The 24336-nt window shown below is 41.9% G+C and overlaps 1 protein-coding gene across 2 annotated transcripts in view; it reads left to right on the top strand.

The window, feature by feature from the left end:
- Nucleotides 1-24336, top strand: part of RALYL (RALY RNA binding protein like) — a 369506-nt gene that overhangs the window by 308248 nt on the left and 36922 nt on the right. For both annotated transcript variants that reach the window (XM_025201808.1, XM_025201807.1), the window contains exons 4-6: nt 8646-8693; nt 12484-12647; nt 23490-23603. In XM_025201808.1, the coding sequence (XP_025057593.1) occupies nt 8646-8693; nt 12484-12647; nt 23490-23603 (326 nt within the window). The remainder of the gene's footprint in view (nt 1-8645; nt 8694-12483; nt 12648-23489; nt 23604-24336) is intronic.

Below are 24336 nucleotides of genomic sequence, written 5' to 3' on the forward strand. Positions count from 1 at the left end.
CTCTTTCTACACAACAGGACAAATGATTTTCCAAGGATCTGGATTACTAGTTTAAACCATTATGATGACAAGTGCATCTAAAAAGAGTTTGATTGAAAGAATATTGCTTTTGGATTGAATATTTTTATCCAATGATGACAACAAATGAGCAAATAGACAGTGTAAGTAGTGATAGTACTGTCAATTGAATTAAGATATATTGTGTCTGGTTTGTAACATTTCCTTGACTTATGAGTAAATCTCAGTACTGGAAGAAGCAAGAGATATTAGCAAAAAGTAAATCATATACAAGGTAGAATCACTTATTGCAATTAAGATTCTGAGAACAGGTTCTGCTGTCTTGCAGGTCTCCAAATCAGAATAACTCTATTGCACTCAGTGAACTTTCTAATATTTATAGTGGTTCTCAACAATTTTAGACTAAGGGAACCCCTGGATAAACTTGAGGCACCCCCGTATACACTCAGGGCACCCCATTGGAAAATGCCAGCTCTTTGTTTTCACCATAATAATAAGAGCTGTTTTCTGCTGCACATTGCTCAGAAAGACCACAACTATAGATTTCTATTTGAAATCCCTGGTTTGAACTTGTGAATTATGTTTGTAAACCAAACAGTGCTAACTTTGTGTGGCACCCTACAGCACCCTTGAAAGAATCTTGAGGCACCCTAGCTTAGAGTCACTGGTTTAGAAGAAAGGTAAGAGCAGTGTCTGACCCCTGGTTTATAAACTCCTTTTGCAGGAGCAGAATAATGAATACAGAGAAAACTGTATAGTAGCAGCAGTTTTTCAACACCTGATGCCCTAACAAAAATAAGGGCTTGCTAATGCCTGTAAGCGTATTTCAGAAGTATGTACAACTGCACAATTTTGCGTTTGTCTGGCTGACATATGTCTGACTCCTGATGGGCTCATGAAAGTTGAGTATCTACAAAATTACAGCTTTGAAAATCTGGCCCCAGGAGAATCCTTTATTTTTTAAAGGAGAACAGAATATAAAGTAAGCTCAATATTAAGTGAAGTGTGGCTAAAAAGATACAGAATATTTTCAACACAGGCAGGATTGTTTTAGTGATAGCAGGTCAGAAAAATAAGTCATGACTTTTGCATACCAAAAGCATATTTTATTTGTTGTTGCTGTATTTCTTTGGGCTCGAGGTGAGCATTACAGTGTGTTTTGCTTTCTTTCATTTTGTTAGTAGCATCATGTACACAGCTCTGTTGTTAATGCTGCAGAGATGGCATATGTTTGTGGATATGTAATCAGCCTGTTTACATTGCCATTAGGAAACTGCTGACTCCACTAGTACACAGGTTTGTTTAAACCTCACTCTGTCTGCAGCTTGCTGCGTATTTGGTATGCTATGCAGTACAAATGTTGCCTGCAGCCTTTGTAACACAGCTTGGTAGATTGCTATAACTCTCAAGAGGCTAAGAGCCCTGCAGTGACCTTAATCTCTGGACCAATGATCATCTGTGCTAACTTGCTGTTCTGTGTTTTATACCCTACCACTGCCCAAATCATTGTGGCTTTCTGTTGCATACATGAGTGTGAGCAATTAATGCTGTAGCTGAGGAGAATATAGTGATTGTTTTTCTCAATGCAATCACATTATTACAGCATTGCCAGGCATTGGAAAATCATGATTCAGGTTCAAAAAGTCATGAAATGCACTTGAAAATCATAATGGATTCTTCTTTTAAATAGTATATTTTGGATTCTTTTTGTAGCCTTGATTTTTGAGCCATTAAGGTACACATACATAACATTTTAGGGTTTTTCTTTCTACAGCCAAGAAGACTAGAAACTTAAAAAAAATAGCCGTGATTCTCAAGTGCTCACTTACCTACAGAAGTTGATGCTTCAAGACAAAAAAACAGAAATCAACCACCAGAAGACAATCTGTAAAATCACAAGAGTTGACAACAATGTTCTTGTTATTCTTAGGGATCTTTATTCTCTCTCCTGTTATGTAGCATGGAGGGGAGCAAAACCTCTAAAATGTGAAGGAGCATGCAAAGAGGAAAGTAAAGCCATCCAGAACTTTATTACTACTTTTTGGCTAGGTACAGATGTTACACTGAATGTGCATTAAGTGTGCAGAAAGTACTTTAAAGCTGTAACAGAACAAATGTTCATAGTACTCAAGGTGCTTTAAAAATGGTTTATTGTGATCTTAAAATATCCGTTTAGCTTAGAGTGCTTTTTTAAATGTCTGTACCATATCTATCACGTGTTAGGTTCGGTTGCATTCACCAGGTTGCAGGGGCCCCTAGCAGGGTGGCATGCTTACCTTGGGCAGAGCTCATCTGCTTTGCCTGCTCCAGGTTGGCTTCCCCCCCCCGCCCCCCCCCCGGCTGTCACTGAGCCAAGTCAGCGACAACTTCTGATCCTAGCCAGCTGTGAGCCACAGCCTGGTTGAGGTGGGGGAAGGGGGGTTTCTGTCCCTGTACCTGCCCCAGCCCTGCAGAGCACCACAGCCTGGCCGGGGGGGCTCCTTTCCCCCAGGTGTAGTCAGCAATTTAGCACAGGGACCTCGTCCCACTTTTCACTGCACCAGTGAATGGTGGAAGGTGGAGAAGGACCCCCCCACCCCCCACTGCAATGGAGCCCAGCCCAGCCCTTCAAGTCCCCAGTGAGGGGGGGGCACCGGGCAAGGGGGGTCCTTTTCCACCCCCTCCCACCACAATTCCTGGCAAAGTGAAAAGCAGGACAGGGAACTCACGCTGCCACTGCTGGCTGAAGCTGAGGTAAGAAAGTGCCCCTGCCACAAGGGCACCCCCCACAGCTTGCTGGCTGGTTTCAGGATAGGGGCTGGGCTGAGTCCACACAGCCGGGGGTGCTCCCTTTTCCCCCTTCCCCCCGCACCTGCTGCTGACAATCCCCACCTGGTGGCAGGGGTGGGACTGAGGGGGCCATTCCAGGAGCCTCCTCCTTGGAGGCATGCTGCACCACACTCCACCTGATGGCCTTGGCCAGTGCAGGCAGGCACCAAGCCCCCCCAAGTTCCCCCTCACCAAACAGCACACGTCTGTTCAGTTGGAACATGCTCTAACTTAAACTACTTTAAGTAAAGTGTGATAGAGCACTTTCCTCCAGGGGCTTTTTGAACATCTGTACTTAGCCTTCCATGTGGCATCCACCATTCTTCTGCGGTTATTTTGTATGTCCGAGATTCCATGAGAACCGTGGGAGAAGAAGTGGATAAGTCGGGGAACAGTGGGGAGGAGTCAGAGCCAGGTGACCCGGTTTCTGAGTAAAATCAAAAATGAGTTAACCCTTTGTATTCTGTGGCCGTGACTGACACAAACAGGTAACACAGCTATACTATAGAAAGTTATGGCATTGAGGCCTTTCATCATGTGCCATTGCCATTTGTGGAGGAACAATTACAGAGGGAAGAAAGAAGGAAACTGCTCATGTGTCTCAATATGGATCCATGGACAATGTTTCCCAAAGTTTCATTCCTACCTCACATGTGCCTATTTATCCCACAGCTGATGCTAGCACACTGGTGGCTACGATCATGCCACAGATATGTTTGAGTGACTGTACCCCTACTGATCATTTTAACGCATAGGACAGAATCCTAAATATCTACTATGAATGTCATAACTCCCTGTACAAAGCCTGTGTTAAATGGACCTTCTCCAAGGAAATAAAGAGCATCTGAGGACTAACAGAATTTTCCATCAAGCCAGAGATCTGCATTACAACACTTCTGTCTCCATTGTTCTAACCTGTTGGATAAAGTAATAGTTGTAGTCTCCTACACCCGCTTATGCCAGTGATCCCAGGCACTGAGTCCCCATACATGTAGATTAAATGGCACTCGCCTGCTCCATCCTAATGGCTCTTATATGCTTACCTATCTGTTGCCTGTGTAGTGCATCCCTCAACAACATGCGTCATGTGCAGAAGGCAACTTTGTAGAGCTGTTCCCTTTCTCCACAAAATAAGCTGAGAAGGCCCATAAAGAAGCCATCTATTCTGAGGTGAATTGCATTTTCAACACACAAGGCTGAACATGATATGGAAGCAAGTACCCTTTGCTATCCTGCCAAATGCACCAAGATGCAATTCTGCTAGGCATGGGAAATCCTCATCATATTCTCAGTTCAGTAAGGTTTGAGGGCAGCCAAAATGTTTCATACCTCAGCAAAACTGAGCCTTTGAGAAGTTATTGCCAGTAACAGATGAGGTATCTTACCAAATCAGTTTATTTACCCTCATTTTTAAGTGGTTTTGGAAAATAGTTTTGAGCTAACTGCTTGTATTTTTCAGGATGCAGAATTAAAATGTATGTTTTAAATGATACCCTATTTTGCTTCTGATTTATTGCAGCAGCTTTTAAAATTGTGTACCAATACTTCATGATGATAGAACCAGCACATTATTTTGGGTGATCAGACCAGAATGTTACAATATCAGAATCTTGCAACAGCAAATGTTAAAAAAAGTAAGATGACACCTCCTGACCCAAATCAACAATTTAATTTGCAAATTATTTATTTATACTTTTTAAGTTTCAAAATAGATCCTCTATCTTCCTGCTTATATGGAAGAATAGTAAGAGCTTGATGTGTGGAGTGACCAAAGTGTTGGCTTTTTTTTCTTGCAAATTTAAAAAAACATGAAGATTGAGGTTTAAGTGAAGAATTAATCGTGCATAGAATAGAGGAAAAGAATGGAATCCTCTGACAGTTTGATTTGTTGTTAAAAACCAGTTTCTTTTTAAATAAATGATGATCTGAGCTTGGCCAAATTCTACAAAGATGCTAAGGCTTGAAAAATATTTAATACAATATGGGTGCATGTACACGTCATCCTACATCACTGTAGTGATGCACTACATCACCGTAGGGTACACTACAGCAACGTAGTGATCATGTGAGTCTACACTTGATCAGCAGCTATGTTGCCATAGTGACGCACTCCCCCTTTTTAGCATGCTGCTATCGCAACATAGCATTGAAACCTAACTGTGCGCCACGCACACAGCACAGTGCAGGCGGTTACTGTGCCATGCTATAGTACTTCCAAAAGGAAGTACTAAAGCATTGTGCCATAGCAACATTACCGTATGGCAACATGTAGACATGCCATATGAGGAGTAATGGAGAGACAGCATTCATCCAAACATGGCTTATCAGTGAAAAGAAACTCCTAGCCAGTAAAGCACTTAAGTATGCACACTGTTAAGTAGTCCCATTAAAGTCTTATGTGGCTGAAATAAAGAAATGTGATACAGCTGAAAATGCATTGTAGGGCAAAGAGGGCTACTAGCAGAGAAGCAATCTAGATGTCCCTGTGCTAATGTAGACAATGGTGAGGGAGGTAGAAAAAGAAGTGCTGAGGCAGAAGTCATCCCATCTCCATTAATGAATAGCTAGAACCAATCATACCTGAACTGCTTGAAGGGTCTTCTGCTACTTTTCTAGCATAAAATATAAACCAGTAGCTTCCCAGGGGAAGCATAGCTGCCAATACCCTAACCCTTGGTTATGTAGCAGGCTTACCTTTTCAGCGCTTAGGTTGAGTCCCAGAATCAAGTGTCTGCTGTTTGATTGGTGGAGCCCACCCACCAGTCCAGAGGCAGCACAAAGGCAGCAATGCCCCCCCCCTTTTCTGAAGGGGGGGGCAAGGAGCAACTGAACCTGAATCAGAACTGCACCAGCCAGATCCGGAGATCTTCACGGGTGGAACCCCTAAAGAGTATAAAAGGGGAACGTGCTTAGCAGGCTAGGGAGAGACGACAAGGGATGGCAAGGAGAGAGGAACTCCAGAGAAAGCCATCCTCAGGACCCTGCTTGAGCTTCAGTGGTATGCAAATTGGCACATGGGGATCAGGCTCTAGGAGCCACTTGAGGAGGCTTGAGCCTGAGAGCCCAGCAAGCGGCTGGGCAGTCAATGTGCAGATCGGCACACAGAGAGATGGCCCTGGGAGCAGCTCGAGGCTGCTCAGGCCCCACACGATGCACAGGTCAGCACACAGAGAGTCAGCCCTGGGAGCAGCTTGAGGCTGCTCAAGTTAACCCCGCCTCTATAACCAGAGCCCATCAGTGTGGCTCAGCATTAAACTAAATGAGCCTTGGTGCCCAGAGCAGGGCCCAGGAAGGGGAAAGACCCCTGGCATGAGGCTAGGGAACCAGAACCAGTGAAGGCTTGGCACCCATAGGAGCTCCCTGGGTGCCCAAAACGGGGCCCAGGGCCCAGAGGGAAAAACCCTCAACTTGAGGCCAATGGCTCCAGGAGGCCTGAGACAGTGTGGGGACCCAGAGGCCAAATCAACAGCCCCAGAGGAAGGATCATGAGTTACCGGGAACCCAGGTCCCACAAGGGAGGTGCCCCCGGGCAAGGGACCTCAGGGGGAGTGGGCCTGGGGGGAGAAGACCCTATCCCATTTGAGGGACCAAGTGGTTGGAACCCAGAAAGGGTGCATCTAATATGTGGTATAGTTATGGTTTTTATTTGGTATCTATTGTTATTGTTGGTGTTATAAATAGTTGGGTGTATTAATTCTGTATAATGGGCTCTGTAAGGATGTCTTTATTAGCTAACCCACTTGTGATATAAACTTGCTGGATTGACAGTCCTGGGATCCACCCCTCTTCTGCGCCTGAGGCACAGATACTTACCCGAATGCCCTCCCTAGTGCCAACTTCCTCCAGCTAACAGACTTTTATATGTATATTTGTATTTATATCTGTAATTTTATCTATCTTAAAGGGTTTTATATATATATGTTGGTAACTCAATAAATTGTATGTAGTTAAGAACTTTGGGCTTAGGCAAACTTTAGAGGAAAGAGGGATCTGCTCGAAATTCTGGCATCCCTCTCACAGCACCCCCCTCCTGCCTACCCATCCCATTCGACTGAGAATAGTGCACACCATTGGGTGTACCCGGGTTAAATTTATGACACTAGATTTTGTTACCTCTGCTTCATGTACTTAATCCATGTAAAAGTTATTATCTGATTGCCATACAGGTAAAAGAGATTTTATCCAAAATGAAGGATTTTTATGGGATAGGCCTTTTACATTAAATTTCCTCCTTTAAATATCCTCTTCTCTCCACCTAAAAACACAATAAAATTACATATTAAACTCAGGCTTATTGCATCAGTTAATCATACAGCTAAATAAAAATGTTAGTGTTCTGTGACTGGCAGTAAATAAAATAATAGTTTGCTATCTCTGATTTCTATGTATGTCCTCAATCATATAGAATGGCTATTGAGTGAAAGACGCAATAAGAGACTGTGATTATATTCAGAAAAACTATTGCAAAGATATTACAGGTTAGCTTTCCTTTATTACTAAAGAGAGCTTAAAAATTCAATCCTTACCTATAAGAAAGTATTGTACATCTCAAAATCATATATATTATCCAGGTTGTAGGGAAAAAAATCTTGTTAGAGTTCAGTAACTGCTGTTATCACTGGTGGCATGCCTGATGCTTTTATCTGGGAAAATTATGGGAATTTTGCTTAAATTACAGTAAAAGATGACAACATGGTCCCTGTAAAAAGCCTGAATAAATTTGCATGGAAAAACATCTCACGCACTGGGGAGAGGAATCCTATCCTGAATCCCTAATCAGTTTTATTCTATACTTTGTCATTTCTAGTTTCCTGTTTTAAATCGTCTCATTTTTCCTGTGGTACTTTCATTATTTTCAGTTTGCTTTATTTTCTCATGTCATAATGGATTCTACCCCAAGATACTTGTTCTAGTTGACTCTCTCAGGCAGCCAGAACAAAGTAGGTTTAGTCTTTCTAGACTTTCACCCATTACCTCAGTATACTTTATTGTAAGTAGACCACTAACAGCTCTTCAGTTCAATGACCTTGCAAGATTAACTTTGCTTTTGCCATACAAAATTTGGTGGGTCTCTGCGCCTTTCCAATTATTTACCTGCATGTTTCTCTTAATGTTTCCATATTAAACATGCGGCTGGCCTATTTCTGCCTCAGGATGACATGCATGTTCTCTTTCAAGGAAGGAAAAATACTGCAACAATCTTTCAGAAGTTACTATTTGTAAGATATGTCACTTGTTTTCCTAGCTTTTCTTCCCTTTCTCCATATTGAATTCTCAGAAACAGGTTTAGATTACCCAGGTGGCAACATTTCCATCTACTTTGTATTTCTCTGGGTTTGATATCTCTACTATTTTTTGTTCTTAATCATGGGACTACTTGTACCTTTTATTTGTTTTTCTCATCATTCAAGGTTATTGGCTTTCCTGGATGTGTACAAATTGGAACAAGATAAAGACCCCAGCATTTAGAGTGTTTGCCTTTTTGAGCCGTCAGAAAATTAGACTAACAATTATCTAATTATGGAGTTGTTATATTGTGTTAGTCTCTTTTTGTATGTGCTATCATCTTCTTTCATTGATCTCTATAATGGCAATTAATAATAGCCGATGTTCCTGAATCTGCTCTAGAATGGCAGCATGCACTAGCATTAACAAATATAATGTATAGTACATAATGTATATTTTTGAGAGACAGTAAAAAGCATTGAAAAAGCTTTTCTTCTGGGAAAACAATGTAATATTATAATGCTGAAAAGATTTTAATGAATGTAACTTCTCTATAAGCCAGTTCATTATTGCTTTTTGTGTTCTTTCCTCAGTGGTTATGTCTTTGATTATGATTACTACAGAGATGATTTCTACAATCGGTACGTGAGATTCTGTTTTTATATTTCCTACACAATTTTTATTGTTTAATTATAATGCTGTCACATTTTGGTTAGAGTTTATTTTTTGTTGTTGTTTAGATTATTCATATTTAATTGTCTTTATTATGCACTGAACAGTAGACTCTTAGAATAGCATACATTAGGGGATGTGATTTACAGAAAACCTTGAATTCCACTCTATCACCGCACAACCTCTGCTTGTTAAGCAGTTCTTTTGGTACCCTCTCCCTATTTGACACCTTTTTGAGTTTTTTCTTTACTGGAAGATTAAAGGATATGAAAAGAAAAACCCATGGTTTTTTATTCCTGCAGAGTTCCTTCCCAGCATGATTTCATCGAATACATAGTAGGTGTAGAGTTTCCTTAGATATAACAGTTTGATAAAGTGTTTTTCATGATGTTTATATGTATGAAAAGATGTGGAATGTCTCCTGAAAAATGTAATCTTTAGGCATCCCCCTGGAAAGCTGAAGAGATTTGTTATCTGCCATCACATAACTATATGCATATGTTACTTTGATGCAGCTGCCACAGCAGTATAGATTCAGATAGTACATGCAAAACAGAGAAGATGGGTCATTTGTTATGATTCCTTGCAAAGAGGAACAGCTAAGTAGGGCAAGGAAGTTACTTTTGCAGTCTTGGCACCCTCTATATTTTTTTCTTGATCAAAGGTCTCCCCTTGCCAAAGTATAAGTCAGAACAACATTAAGGGGCTACTCTCATTCTTGGCCCTCTAAAACAGCTGCCTGGTAGACACTGATTCAGGATAGCCAGAGGTCACGATTCTCTGGTCACTTCCTTTCCTTCTTACCTAGAAACAAGAATTTTCATTCATTATGTTTCCTTTGGAGTCATTTGGAACATCCAAAGGAGGTTAAAGTGTTTGGCCACAGGCTTGTGTGTCTTTCTGGAACTGATGTCAGATAAGTTTCCATTCATTCTTTCACATATGGATTGCCCCATCTGTCCAATGTAGACAGCATATGGGTGCTGTATGGCATATATCACATTGGTAAAGGAATACGTGAATTAAACCCAGATGTTATCTCTGTTTTTTTGGTCCAGTCGTGATGTGGTCTGTGTTGATGCAGGGGAATAGCTAGCATTTGGGTCTGTTGTAAAGATTGGTGGTTGGTGAGAATAGGAGTTGGGAAGTCTGTTGGTGAAGAAATGTTGTTTGAGGTTGGGGGGCTGCCTGTAAGTCAGGACAGGTTTATTCCCCAAGGCTGCCCTAAGTTGGTCATTGTCCAGGATGGATTGCTGTTCAAAGATCAGACCCATGATCCATAGGTTGCCAACCTCTGGGGTTGGATAGCGTAATGATGCACCCCTTGCTCCATTCTGCCATCCTCTCCCCTTAGGCAGTGCCCCGGACTCATTCTTCCCTCACCTACCCATTGTTTAAGTACTGCTTTTGACCTAGACTTGTGCTCTAAACAGATAGGATGGTAGGAGAGTACTGCTGGAAGTGATATAATGACGTTGTCTCATCCACACCCCTGCTCAAGGCATGATTGTCTCTGACTAGACTATCCCAGACAAGTATCTGTCCAACCTGCTCTTGAAAATTTCCAAGGACAGAGATGCAGGAGAGTGATCTAACCAAGAGAGAATGTAATCCTTGCTGTGGGCAGATATTACTTTTAAAACATGTTAAAAGGGGTGGTAGTGTTACTACTTGGGAGCAATCACCATCTGTTAAAAAGTAACTCTTATGTCTGCATGGCCCTATAGTTATGGGGCTACCAAACTTGAGAAGGCAGCCAGTCACTTTCACAGCCAGATCCCAGGGCCAGCCTCCATTTTCATGGGCTGAATGTGACAGAGCCTCCCCATGCATCTAATTGGCTGAAGGGCTGCCGGAAGTCTCACCCCTCCCCACAGATTGCTAAATGCCTGACACCTCACCTTAATTACCCTGATTAAGTGGTATTAAGCCTGGATTAATGGCTTCCCTGGGTTTAATCAGGGTAATTAAGCCATAGTTTCGGACCATTCCCAACTAGGGAGGCTGCAAGCAGCTGCACTGCAGTACCAGGCCATCTCTGGCAGGCAGCCGGAAGGCTGCAAGCAGCTACACCGGGGTCCATGAAGCCCCAGCCCGGCTCATTGCACATGTACGTCTGCTGCAGGCAATGAGCTGGGCCAGGGCTCTGTGAACCCTGGTGCAGCTGCTTGCAGCCTCCCAGATGCCTGCCACAGCTGGCCTGGACCCCAGTGCATCTGCCTGCAGCCTCCCTGCCTTCTGGTGTGAGCATCCCTGCCCCCATGCTCCAAGACTGCATGGCTTCCTGCCCTTTTCTCTGCTAGCTGGTAGGTTTGGGGTTTTTTGGTTGTTTTTTTGTTGTTGTTTTTTTTTGGGGGGGGGGTTCAGTCAGCCCACCATTTTTTACCAAGCCCACCCTTTCTTGCGGAGCCTGTCTGATTTCATGTTTTCCGCAAAAATCACACAAGTACGAATTCAGTAGGTCCCTACCTATAGTGGTATAGTAGCACTAAATTAATAACTTTAACTCAGAATTAAACAGAGATATAGTTAAACTGGCTTTGTTCCACTTCTGTGACCATGGGAGCATGTAGATACGTTATATGATAACAGTTTATATCAGTAACACTGGATACTGGCAAAACTGTTATCTGTCCAACTCGCATCAGGGACTTTACAGCAGAGGAAACTACAAACCTTCCTTAAGTTTAGTGGCTGAGTGATGGATATGGCCACTCAACCACTTCCCTCACTTCCCCTTCCTATTTACAGAAACTGAATCACTGTGGAGCAGCTACAAGGGGATGTGAAGGAAGGGATTTGATATCAATGAAGTGCTGATCTCCTTCCATCCCAGGTGCTCAGGTTTTTATTCACTCAGTCCACAGATTTATATATGAATGTTCATTCTATGGCTTTCATCACCTTTTCTTACCTCTTGCTCCCTTATCCCTTGTCTTGTGTGCATGTGAGTAAATCTGGGTTCAGGAATTTAGTGGTGGAGCACTAGATCATGGGGATGCAAGCAATATTTTAGTTGACTCTACAGGCAGTTCTGTTAATATATAATTGTCACAACATAGATGGTTTGAACTAAGCTCAGACTAGGGGCACTTGTTACAGTTGTCCTCGGTGCTCTGGCGGTTCCAAGCATGTAATCTTTTGATAAAGTAAATACACGTAAAGTCTGTCATGGATGGGACACTCCTTTATGCCTTCTGTGTCTCCTCCGAAGGCTACAAAGATTTCTTAGTGAAAAGTCACTTACATTACTCCATTAATGGTGAAATCCATCATTTGGCAGGGTAACAGTGCTGCACTGTCTTCACCAAGGATGTTTTTCATGGCAATGTTTTGATTGAGGGCAGTTAATTTCCTTTCTTATATATGCACTTAGAAGTTGGAAAACTAAAATTAAACTTTGCATATAATAAAGGAGCTGAAATGTCATCACAGCAAAATGTGCTGCAATTAGTTATGTGCAATGAAATCACATGAACCTGAAGAGAGCAGGTTATGGATTTTCCAGACTGCAAATAACAGATCCCCATAAAGCATCCCTCATTTAAATTACACAAAAATCTGAGCAATGCACTAGACTGTGACTGAAATCCAAATCTGGCAGTTAATGTGCAGAGGCCCTTGAAATCTAATTTGACTATGATATGGAACAGTTGCGATTTACACGGGTCATTTTTTCTAAGACAACATGAAACTTTAGTTGATAGAATTTCCGTGACAGGAAACCACATCTGACACCACTGTTCTCACTTTCCTAAGGTTATTTGATTACCATGGTCGTGTACCACCGCCTCCTCGTGCAGTGATACCATTGAAACGTCCTCGTGTGGCTGTCACGGCAACTCGCAGAGGGAAAGGAGTTTTTTCCATGAAAGGGGGATCACGATCTACATCTAGTGGGGCTTCCACTTCAGGATCCAAATGTGAGTGAGTTACCTGTGAAACAATACCCTGGCTTTGATACGGGGGAACTCCTTATAACTGTTATAATGGTTGTTTCCATAGATAAGGATGCAAGCTGCTTCCATTGTAAACCCCTATTTTAGTTCCTGCCTGCCTCGACTTGGAAATTGAGCTTGCTTCAAAAATGGGCACACTTAACTCTGAATGCCAGAAAACACTTCTTCAGAGTTTGAAGGAAACTAAATTAATTGCATTTACATTAAAGTTCATTTAAAAATTACCCTCATTTGAAATGTTGATTTATTTCTATGCCATCTTACCCAAAAGAAGCTTGTTCAAACTTACCACATAATACCTCATGCTATATGTGAAGGAAATAGGTTGTAATTAAATGTTATTAATTATTTTGTTGTAGAAAGCTACAGTTTGATCTTTGTCCCACTGATTACTTTGGAAATGATGGGACCAATTCTGTTCTTTTTTATATCACTAGTATTTCTCACCAGACTTCAGTGGAAGCAGAAGAATCAATGCATGTAAATCTATCTTATTGGGCGCTCTGAAGAGGACACAGTAGGGTTGGGAGCTCAGTAAAGGAAGTTTGTAAGCTGTGCTCAGAGTAGGTAGCAGTAGTAGGCAACTGGTGAGCCTCTGGATCATGGTGTATACATGAAACATCTCATCAGATACCTGATGAATACATTTGTATAGAGTCCTGCAACCATCACACTAAGACTGTTGATGCATATACCCAGGCAAGAGTATGGAGAAGTAGAGGCTGCCCAAGAGCTACCATCCCCACTTCAGGCCACTTAGAATCCAAAGGCCCGACCAACTCCAGACATTCAGTGCCTCAATGGTTGTAGCTTCTGCCAGAGTAACATATAAGAACCGCTGCTGACTGCCTAATGCCTCAGCGAGGACATGTTTCTGTGAGGGTGATGTCCCTAAGCCGTTCTCCAGCTAAAGTCTACCCACAAGTCAGTGGGGGCTAGGATTTTGAGGTGCCCCATAAAAGGCAGACTTGTCCCACTCCCTCCTTATCAACCCCTTTGCAGTATTCCTAGGAAAATTCCCTTTCCTAGCCAGGTCCCTCAGCACCCATCTGAGAGATGACAGGAGGGGGGTAGGATGTAAGGATCCAGTGAGATCTGGGTAGCACTTGACAAGCTAGCTCTCAAGGGGAAACACAAAGCATAAAAAATAAGACTAGAAAATAAACTAAGAAAAGGATTATAAAAAAGACCTCTCCACAGATCACAACATAGTAGTCCTACCCTTTTGAATTGCCCCATTCCACCCTGACAGAAGTTGACAACATTTGCTGCTAGATGCGGGACCCAGAGTCTTGGAGGAAATACAGGGAATCCTCAGTGAGCAGGAGTGTTTCTAGTGGGGTCCACAGAGATTGTTTCTTGGTCTTATGCAGTTTAATGTTTTCATCATTGACCCAGAATAAAATATAAAATGTCTACTGATGAAGTTCCTTGGGTGAATCTGATATCTTTTATTAGACCAACCCAAATAGTTGGAAAATAATTATTAAGCAAGCTTTCGGGTTCAAAAACCCTTCGTCAGGCTAAGGAAGTTTCAGCAGTTGGTGTGTACTCTTCCTGGATGGAATGAAAAGTAAAGAAGCCAGCGGCTGGGCTGGTATGCATACGAGACAGGTAGTCAGTGAAAATGCAGATTGAGGAGTCAGTGGGTGAGAGACAGGCTGGGGAGGGGGGGAGAGAAAAGGGGGATGAAAGTGGACAGATACCTGGGGAGTCAGATGTCAGGCAGGTTATAATGTGTCATAAATCCAATGTCTATATTTAGTCCATGATTTTTAGTATCCAGGAGGTTGATGAAGTGGAGTTCATAGGCTCATCTCTGGGAAGTGTTTTGTAAGTTTCCTTTGAGGATCAGGACTGAGAGATTGGAGAGAGAGTGGTTTTCTTGTGAGAAATGTGTCCCCACAGGTAATTGGGTATTTCTGTCTTTGATAGATTTCCGGTGTGCGTTCATTCTGGTGCACAGTTGTTGTTTGGTCTCTCCTACGTATTTTTCATCAGGGCATTTGGTGCATTGGATGAGATATATTACATTTCTGGAGGTGCAGCTGTAAGATCCTGGGATGTTGATGGCTCTGTTGTGGGGTATAGTAATAGTGGGGGGTGGTGGAGATGTGTTGGCAGGTTTTGCATTTCTTGTCATAGCACGTGCCACTATTACTTAAATAACCTTAAATTGAACATGTGGCCAGTTGGGGTTGTTCTACTCAGCTGTGTGTCAGGATCCAGCATGGGGTAGCCCCAGGGTCCAGGACACAGCTGTCCCCTACACAATCGGGCTGCAAACAGGACCAGTCCTTGGACCCCAGACCCCTATTCAACTCCTGGAGGCAGATCCCCATGTGAAATGAGCCCAACATCAGGAAGCATCTCCCCAGTCTTGGACTCACTGCACCCCAGACCTTTAAAAACTGTGTATATCTCAGCTGCACACATGGTTTTCTGACATCTCTGGCACCTGCATACCTCAGGGATGTCAAAATTGAGTGTGCAGTCCAGCTGCACGTGCAGTTTTTAAAAGGTTCCACCAAGATCAGGGACAGGCTCCCCAAACCTGGGTACCCTGTGGCCAGGGATGAGTATAAAGCTGTTTAGTGCTCAGCTGGGCAGCACAAATGACTCTACTCATCCCCTGGCACAGAGACTCTGGGACTGGGCTGTTGAAGCCCAGTCCTGGGGTCCCCGTACACTGAGACCTGTAAAACCCTGATGTGCTGCCCACATGAGGGCAGCACATGGTCATTTTTATAAATCCCAGCATGTGAGGACCCTGGGATCAGGCTGCAGCAGCCTGATCCTGGAGTCCCTGTGCCCAGGGTTCAGTAAAAACCATGTGTCTGCCCCCGCTGGGGTTTTGACCATCAAGTTGTTCTTGGCTGCAACTGGGGACTAGACTAGAATCAGTTCCAGATCCCAGTTCAGTCCCCAGCCCCAACTAACAGTCAGAAGATTGTGGGCACCTGGGTTTCAACTTGTTGGTGCAAGGGGAGCCTGGGGTCATGATCTGGGCAAGTAAAATGCAATTGGGAACTAATCCACAATCTCAAAATCACGTATCCTGCCTCGCATGTGTGTGGCAAGACAAGAGGTAAATTTGTTGGGATCAAATTAGATACCATCAGGCCTTAATATGAATGTCTGTCAGGGGCCTAAAAGTGCACTGTTTTGCTTATCAAAAAAAAAGGTGAAGTTGCTTGTTCATAAACTGTAAATGACTACTTGATGAAGAAAACATTGATGGTAGTCTCTTCACTCTAGCAGACAAACACATAACATGAACCAGTTGCTAGAAGCTGATACTACATGAATTCAGATTAGATACAAGTGACAAATCTTTAAGTGATGGTAATTAATCATTGAAAATTTTACCCAAGATTGTGGACATTCCATCACAAATACCTTTTAAGAAAAGGTTGGATAGTAGAAAGGTTTTAAGAAAAGGTTTCTGTAGTAGTAGAAGTAATAGTTAGATTTAGAAAGATATGCTCTAGTTTTAAAAGAATTAAGTCAGAGAATTCCAACAGCCTGTGTTGTCACAAAGGTCCTTTATGCCCTTATTATCAATTAATAACTTTCTTACCTTGTGGTGGTTTTTTGTGTAAAAGCATAAACAGTCTAGGTCAGGGTACACCCAGTCTTCCCCAGCACATATATGGACAGGACCATTGAACACAGGAGAATACCAGTCATATGAATAGCAAAAAATATATTCAGCAGACTTTAGACCTTGTTCAGTAAAATCAGAGGGTACCAAACCACAGACTTTTGATGTGGGTAGTGGAATAATTGAACTGGCTATGTGAGGACACTGTGAAGTGGTGGATGGAGAGAACAGAGACTTCACAAACTTAACCTCCATACTGTCCATTCTTGATTGCTCAAATGCATACGACTCAGCAGTGTTGCTCACTGTGAAACTGCTGTTCAGTTGATGCTTCTTAGGACTCTCATCCCCACTGCCATTGTAATATCCAGAATTATTCTTATGAGCAGATTCCTATAGAGAATCTCACCTCCAGTGTCTGATATATTAGTCATGAAGTTTTTACGGACATTTAGTGCATGTCTGAAACTCTCCCTTTTTCCGCTGTGCTCCCTTAAGGAAGCCTACAAACAGGGTTGAAGGATTTCCTCATTTGCATCTTCCCCTTTAAACATTTCCCCTTTGTGGTACCACTCTATTTTTATTTCCTCAGTGCCTTTTTCAATATATCGAGACTCCTAATATCAATTTAGAATGACAGCACATGCCTCAAGATGTTCTATTTCACTTCAGCAGTGTTTAGAATCTATTTTAACCTCTCTTTTCCAGCCTCTGAAGCTGAGGTTTTTCCCATAGCAAATCAAAGAACTAGAGTGGCTGCAGATTCACCCAGCACATCTTCCCTAGTGCCTTTTGCTATTTCTTTTGTATTATTAATTATGAAAAGTTAGTAGGGTAGGGGCATGCAATTCATTACCTGTTTGTACACCTCGTCTGATAGAAATGAGCTTCTTGAGATTTGCCTTGAGAGGATAAACTTCTTCAGTGGAGTTTTTGTTTTTCATATTGATTTTTGACAATGTCAATTAGAACAGGCTTACCTAGAAACATGGTGTTGTGATTACATTTTAGAGAACCGAGAAGCTTAGCATGTCCCCATAGATTGAGAAACTTCCTTACCATAAATATGGATTCTCATTGTAATGCATGTGGCACAGTCTTTGCCATTAAGATCATAATGTCTGCTGCTTAGAAGTTTTAGTAGCACAGAATTTGCTGTATGCTTCATTCTGAGTATCAGAACATTTGCTCTGTGGCAAATGTCAATATTTTAATAGCTGTCAGTGTAGACTGAGGCACCCAAGTGTTGTGCAGTTCTGGACCAGGAGCTGAAGGGTCATGTCATACATATGAAGTGAAGCAGATTGAAGAACCCTCATATTTTTAATAGAGAAATGGAAAAAATAGATAACTAAATATGTACTCTCCTTGATGGACGTGTCCTTCAGCAGGCTGTATTAGAACATGATCTAAAGTCAACGAAAGGGCTCCAATTGACAATGAGTTTTGGATCTAGCCCTTAAGGCTTAAGTGAGCAGCAAGATGTATCATAAAAAGCCCTGAACTGCATTTTTTCAACCCCTGAGTTTTTAAAACTCTGTGTACTTTAGTTTCATCTGGACTGCATTTGCTAAAACCCTTTAACATCCTTCAGTGAATTATAGAAAAATATTCATTCTCCATCCAGCACACCTGAAAATGAATCAGGTGAAATCAAAAGTTTTAAAAAGGAATCGGGCACATTGCACATTGCATATAGACTTGCATGCTTGATTTCCCTTTAGAATTACTTCCTTTTTTCAGGTCCAACCAGCACATCATAAAGGAAGAAACATGATTTTGTTGACTTGGACAGGAATGTAATCGGCTTATTATAAGAAGTTTATCAGAAAAATAGCCAAGCAGTCCCCTAGGGACTGTAAGTTTGAAAGTAGAGAATGTGTGTTCTGTTGCTACTTATCCCATTTTGCAGGAAAAAAAATAAGTTATATTGACCTGTGGAATAAAACAGTTCATTGTTTTGATGCCTCTTTTCCTAGACATTTAATACACAGGCATTGAATTAATATATCATGATTTCTAATTATATTGTATTATTGTTGTTGTTGTTGTTATTTAAATAGCAGATCTCTCCAATGGGAAGTAAAATCACATTTTTTCTTTTAGCTTTGAACTTTTTTTTGCAAATCAAATTCAAGGCCAAATCAGGCCAAAAGTTCTGTTTCAGAATTAATAATGTTAAGATCACATGAACTGTTCCTGAAAGATATAATTGCATTTTGGCTGAAACAGGTTGCCATATAAACATTTCAAAATCTTTGGCAGAAATCTCACAAAAACAGTTGTCCTTGCAAGATCCCAGTCACAGACCAAGTGAATCTGGAAAATAGCTCCAAACCACAACAGGAAGGGTAAATTTAAAGCCAGGATTCCAAAGATTTCCCTTTGAAAATTAAAGCGGTTTGAATTATAAAGTCAGGTTTTGGGCTGCTTTGAAATATCAGTGAACCACATAAAGAAACGTGCGATTTGTGCCATGCAGCAGAGACATTATATGCAGATGATAATACCAATAAATACAAATTCCAAAACTTACCACAAAGCACTATCTTTCTCAGTAGTAAGAGTATCTGCAAAAATAGTGCTTTTTAGCTGCTTTTTGATGCAGTGAATTCTTGCTCTAGCAAAACTTAGAAGTATGTCCTCCCAGCTTGCTTTTTTAATACATAAAAAGCAAGATAGCTCTGTTTCTGATGATAGTTGACTTAAATTCAGGTAACCAAATGCAGGGAGCAAATGTATGGGTTGTTGATTGGGGGGGGGGGGGGAGGGGTTATTATAATTATTATTTTGCACTTTTTTTTGTTTTTTCCCCTTTTTAAATCTAAAAACTAGAAGAATCACCCTTCCTGGAAAAACTAGGACAATGAACTGAGCATGTAAGTGGTGGGTTTCCATGTTAACAGTATGAAGCAGCAGATGGAGATTGCCATTTAGCATCAATAGAACGTTTTTTTTGGCAGAAAAATAGAAACAGAAGCCCTTTAAGTATTTTTATAAAACTGCAAATAAGAAGGAAACATGAATCAAATGCCACTCCATTTGTGCATGGATGGATAGGAGGTATTTAAAAGAAGCTTATTTATACTGAGCTGTGCTTTTAAATTAATGGATTCACTTTGATTACTATAGCTTATTTTTAATTTCATCAGCTAACACATTTTTTAACTGAAGGCTAAAGCACCCCTAATAAGATAAAATGTTAGGTATTAAACTGGAGGTGTTTAGATTAAAAAATACATGACATTTTATCCAAAGAAATCTGAATCATACATTGCAAGATAATCAGTTTGCAGCAGAAAATGTGTTCCAAGTATTGCTGCAATTCTATAATAGCATTTCCATTTCTGAAAATGTCATTTACATACAACTTAATTCTCTGATTTGAGCTGAGTGCAGCTTGCCATTTCTAGCTTCACATTTTTATAAGTAAAAATAAACACCCGAAAGCACTTTTTCTTCCTGCAGAATTGTTTTAAGAATGTTTGCATAAGGAACATAAGACTACAATGGACCTCCAGGGTCATCAAGTACCTTTCATAAACTGATCAAGCTCCATCTTAAAACTAGCTGGGGTTTTTGCCTCCACCGCTCCTACTGGAAGTAGTTGAGAAGTGGAAGTTTATTTCTCTAATGGTTAGAACCATTCTTCTGCTCTCCAACCTCGGTTTATTTGTGGATAATGTATACCAGTTTATTCTTGTACCAACGCTGTTCTCTCTTTAGTTTGTTCTTTTTCCCTTCTTGCTGCTTGCTCCCATGATGTATTTATAAACAAACCATATCCCTCTTGAATCTTCACTTTCCTAAGCTAACAAAGGGAAGGCTCTTTTAGTCCTCTTATAAGAGGGCTTTTCCATCCTGCTGATCCCTCTAGTAGCCCTTCTCTGCACCAGTTTGAATTCATCTTGTCGTAACTGTATGATTAGAATTGTTTACAGTATATGAGAAAAGTTCCCCGCAATGACTGCATAAGGATATTAATGCTGCCCAATTTCTAATGAAAATACATGCCCGACACATCATAGAATTGATTTTGCCTTTTTCATGGCTTCATTGTATTGGTAAGTCATAGACGTTCTGCAATTTCCTGCTATTTCTCCTCTTCTATCATATCCAAGTGATATAACTCCCATTCTATAGCAGAATTTTTTATTGGTCCCTAAGTGCATCACTTTCCATTTTGTACTTTTTAATGGAAGTAATAGAAATGGAATGGAATTCTTAAGGTCAATTCTTTCCATTTGATACTCTGATCTTCCTCCATCTTGACTATATTTCTATATTGTGTTGGGGTTAGCAACACAAAGAACGGATTGGCAATTGATGACTCAACTTTAACACACCAGTTTGAATCACAGAACTTTGATGCATTGTCTTCCCCTGCCTCTGAACACTGGGCCTGTTTTTCTCTTGTATCAGGGATCTGTGGAACTTCTGTATTCATTAACAGAAATGTGGCTCTTCCCTCAAGCAATGCAAAAGTCACTCTAAATATATTTATGCAAGTTTTAATGACTTTGACAATTTGTTACAAAATGTAAACATTGGACAGAGGCCTGTTATTTCTTTGAGAACAAACTTAAGACCCAGCTCTGTGAATATAAGTAATAGGTACTATGCAATAATGGGAAGGACTGGGATTTGGGCGCCTCCTCAGTTTTCATCTGGCTAAGTAACAAGGCTGAACATACTTAGAATAATGCGAGATAACAGAGGTTTAAGCCTCTCCTAAGAACAATATGAGATTTGCTACTCTTGTTATCGCTATTCAATATGTAACCCTGGGCACGACACTACATGCACCCTCACCTGAATAATGGGATCCTGGGGTAGCCCTGCCCAGCCCCCCTGGGAAGCTGCTGCAGTGCCCCCGAGTGGAGAGCCTCCCCTTACAATCAAGCACCCTTGCAGACAGTTTTGAAACTATTTACAAGATTCAATTATTTACATCATAACAAATAACCATTAAATAATCACATGGATACACTGTCTAATAAACCCTCAAGAACTTATTTACACAGTCTCTCACTTGCACACGGTGTACTGGGGATCCCGTGTGCTCTGCCCCTGGCGGGGTATCTCAGGGAGCGGGATTGTCTGTGTCCCTGCACATGTTCTGTGGACACTCCCTGGCGCTGGTGTCCGTCTCCGTACTCCTGGGGTCTTCGGGCAACAAGCAGCGGCTTCTCTGCAGTTCCTGCAAGACAGCCTTCCCCTGCCTTTGCCCCCCTTCCCTGGTTCTGCTGTGAGCAGTGTCTGGGCTACAGGCTGTAGCAACCCTCCTGCTGCCCCACACAGCCTCACAGCCCCAGCAAATGCAGCCCCTCCCTGGGCTTTGCCTGCCCCTGGGGCCCCTCACCCCTCAGGGAAACTAGGGCAGACTCCAGCAGTCCCCCCCGGCTCTGCTGTGCTCACCCAGCCACACCAGCTGCAGTCAGGTCTCTTCAGACATGGGTTCTCCACACCAGCAGTCCCTGCCTGCTCCTGCCGCTGCAGCTTCTCCACTCTGCTCCTGCAGGCCTCTCTCAGGGGCTCTCTGAGGGACCACTGCACTGAGACTCTCAAGCCGGTCTCCAGCCTGTCCCTCAACCCCCTCTCTCTCTCTCTTGCCCCCCACCCCACGGGAAAAACTGCTCCCCCTTTTATCCAAGCCTCTCAGCCAATCCCAGCTCAGGGCCCTTCCCAGGCTTTTGCTAAGGGCTCTCTTCCAAACTGTGCTGGGGTTACATCACCCCTTCCACTTCCAACAGGGCTGCTCCCAAACAGCTTCACTTGCCCTCAGAGCCTGCAGTGTCCCCTCTGGGACAAACTCTGTCTCTCTGCCAGGCAACTCTTCCAATTCTGTTCAGGTGGGTCCATTTGTTTAAAGGCTGCTGCAAATATATTGACTGGAGAAAGCTCAGAAGGCTCCAAGGTTGGGATTAATAGGCACCCACAGTACAGGAGCCCTGTTGCTCCCCCAGGATCCAGTCATGAAGAGGAAACTTTACACATAAGGGGAAATCATGCACAGGGGGAGATACTTTGCAATCTGCCCTATATTCCTTCAATCCAGTAAGGGCTCATCACTGGTCTAAGATGCACGCATGAGGAAGGAGTAGAATAAGAGGGATGCAGGTCACCTTACCATGGAGATAAGGGTAGGAGGACTTGGTGACTCAATTATTGGTCCATGCTGCCACTCCCTCATTGCCTGCAGAAGCTATAATCATGCAGTTCCTTAAGAGCCATGTTGCAGAGATCAAGAGGAGGCACAAAGATCCAGATACTGAAATTAAAAAATGAAATTACTGCAAAGATCCCTTGAAATTTCCTCCTGCAAGAGGGGACAGCTGGGTATGTAGTTTGCAGCTTCTTCTGAGTCTCAAAATGGGCAAGACATGGTAGTCTGTGCTCTCTCCACTGCTTCCTTCTTCTGATGAAACCAAAATACCACAAATTGTCCAGTAGAGCAGGGAGGAGGGAGTGTGAGGAGGCGCACACATTAAAAACAAAATGCTACAAAATTTTGAAACTGCTTTCTACATCTTAATTTACTGGAAGTGGCTCACCTTGCCCAAGGTGTGATCATAAAAAAGCTGCAAAAAAGGTACATGAAATTACTGTGAATTGTAAGCTTTAAAAAGCAATAATACTTAACATCTGTTACAATGAAGTTGTTGTCTTGGCTATAATGTTATGTTCCAGGCCATCCCTGCATTTGTTACCATTCACTCTTGCTGAAAAATACCTAGTGCAGCCAAGGGGGTTTTATTATTATTATTACAAAATAGCACCGCAAAGGAGCATTACACACTGTATATTGCCTGTCATGTTTGAATCATTCCCAGTATTTGAGTCTGCCTCACATTATAGGCTTATTGTCACTAAATGTTATTTGCACTTGCTAGGACTGAATCTGCTTTGACCTTAAATGTTTTGTCTCAAACATGTATTGCTGAGCAATGCCTCTCATATATAACCTGCTGTCACCAAGATTTAGTATGAAACACACCACTAGTATTCAGCATTTGTACCTGACATCACTGATTTTAAGTGCTTATTCCCCAAAATACTCCTTGAAATAAGAGTCTGGTGGTTATTAGCAGGTATACTTGGAAGTACAGTTACCAAAGAGAGAGAAAAAATGCTCAGAGACATTTTGTGGGTGAAAATGTAGTTTCTTTCATGCTTTGTACCTTTCTGTTCTTTCTTCCCAGTGAAATCAGATGAGTTGCAAACAATCAAGAAGGAATTAACCCAAATCAAAACAAAAATTGATTCCTTGTTAGGGAGACTGGAGAAGATTGAAAAGCAGCAGAAAGCTGAAGCAGGTAGGTGAAAATGATTTGTAGTCATGGACAGCTCATTAAGAGGTGAATTAAACTAGGGCATAGTCATCAGTCAAGCTGACAGATAAGAGAGCGAAAGGAAGCTTTGCAGATGTTTTTTCCACCAAATGTAAGGCTAGAAATAAGCTAACTTAAGCCTCAGTTTGGACTGAAGGGCTCAGATTTGAATATCCTTCATGGTGCATCCAACAAAATATTTCAAGAATATTCATTCTACATTAAAATGGTAAAAATGAAAAGCTTTTCCTATTTCACTTTCAGGAACCAAAAATACAGAGTATCATTTTTAGAGTAACAAAAATATACCTGAGGATACAAAAAGAATGTTTATCTCCATCATCAAGAGAATCAATAGAGTTATGCAACACCACTCCTGAACATAGATGCATTGCACCTGTGTAAAAGCTGGACACGCAAAGATCACTTTGTCCCGATTCTGCACTGAGATGAAACTGAGAAATGTCATTGTTCTTTTCTTTTTATGTAAATGAGAGAGAGCCATCCCAGTCCAGAATAGGTGTTATCTCAAAAGTTATTGTACTCTCTTGGGATGTAGGAAATGAAAGACCATATCCCTTCACTGACAAATAGTTATATCAAGTTGAACAACTGCACAGGAAAGATTGGGAAAAGATTCATAGATTCATAGATGTTAGGGTCGGAAGGGACCTCAATAGATCATTGAGTCCGACCCCCTGCATAGGCAGGAAAGAGT

This window comes from Alligator sinensis, unplaced genomic scaffold, assembly GCF_000455745.1.
Source record: "Alligator sinensis unplaced genomic scaffold, ASM45574v1 scaffold340_1, whole genome shotgun sequence".
Classification (NCBI taxonomy): Eukaryota; Metazoa; Chordata; order Crocodylia; family Alligatoridae; genus Alligator; species Alligator sinensis.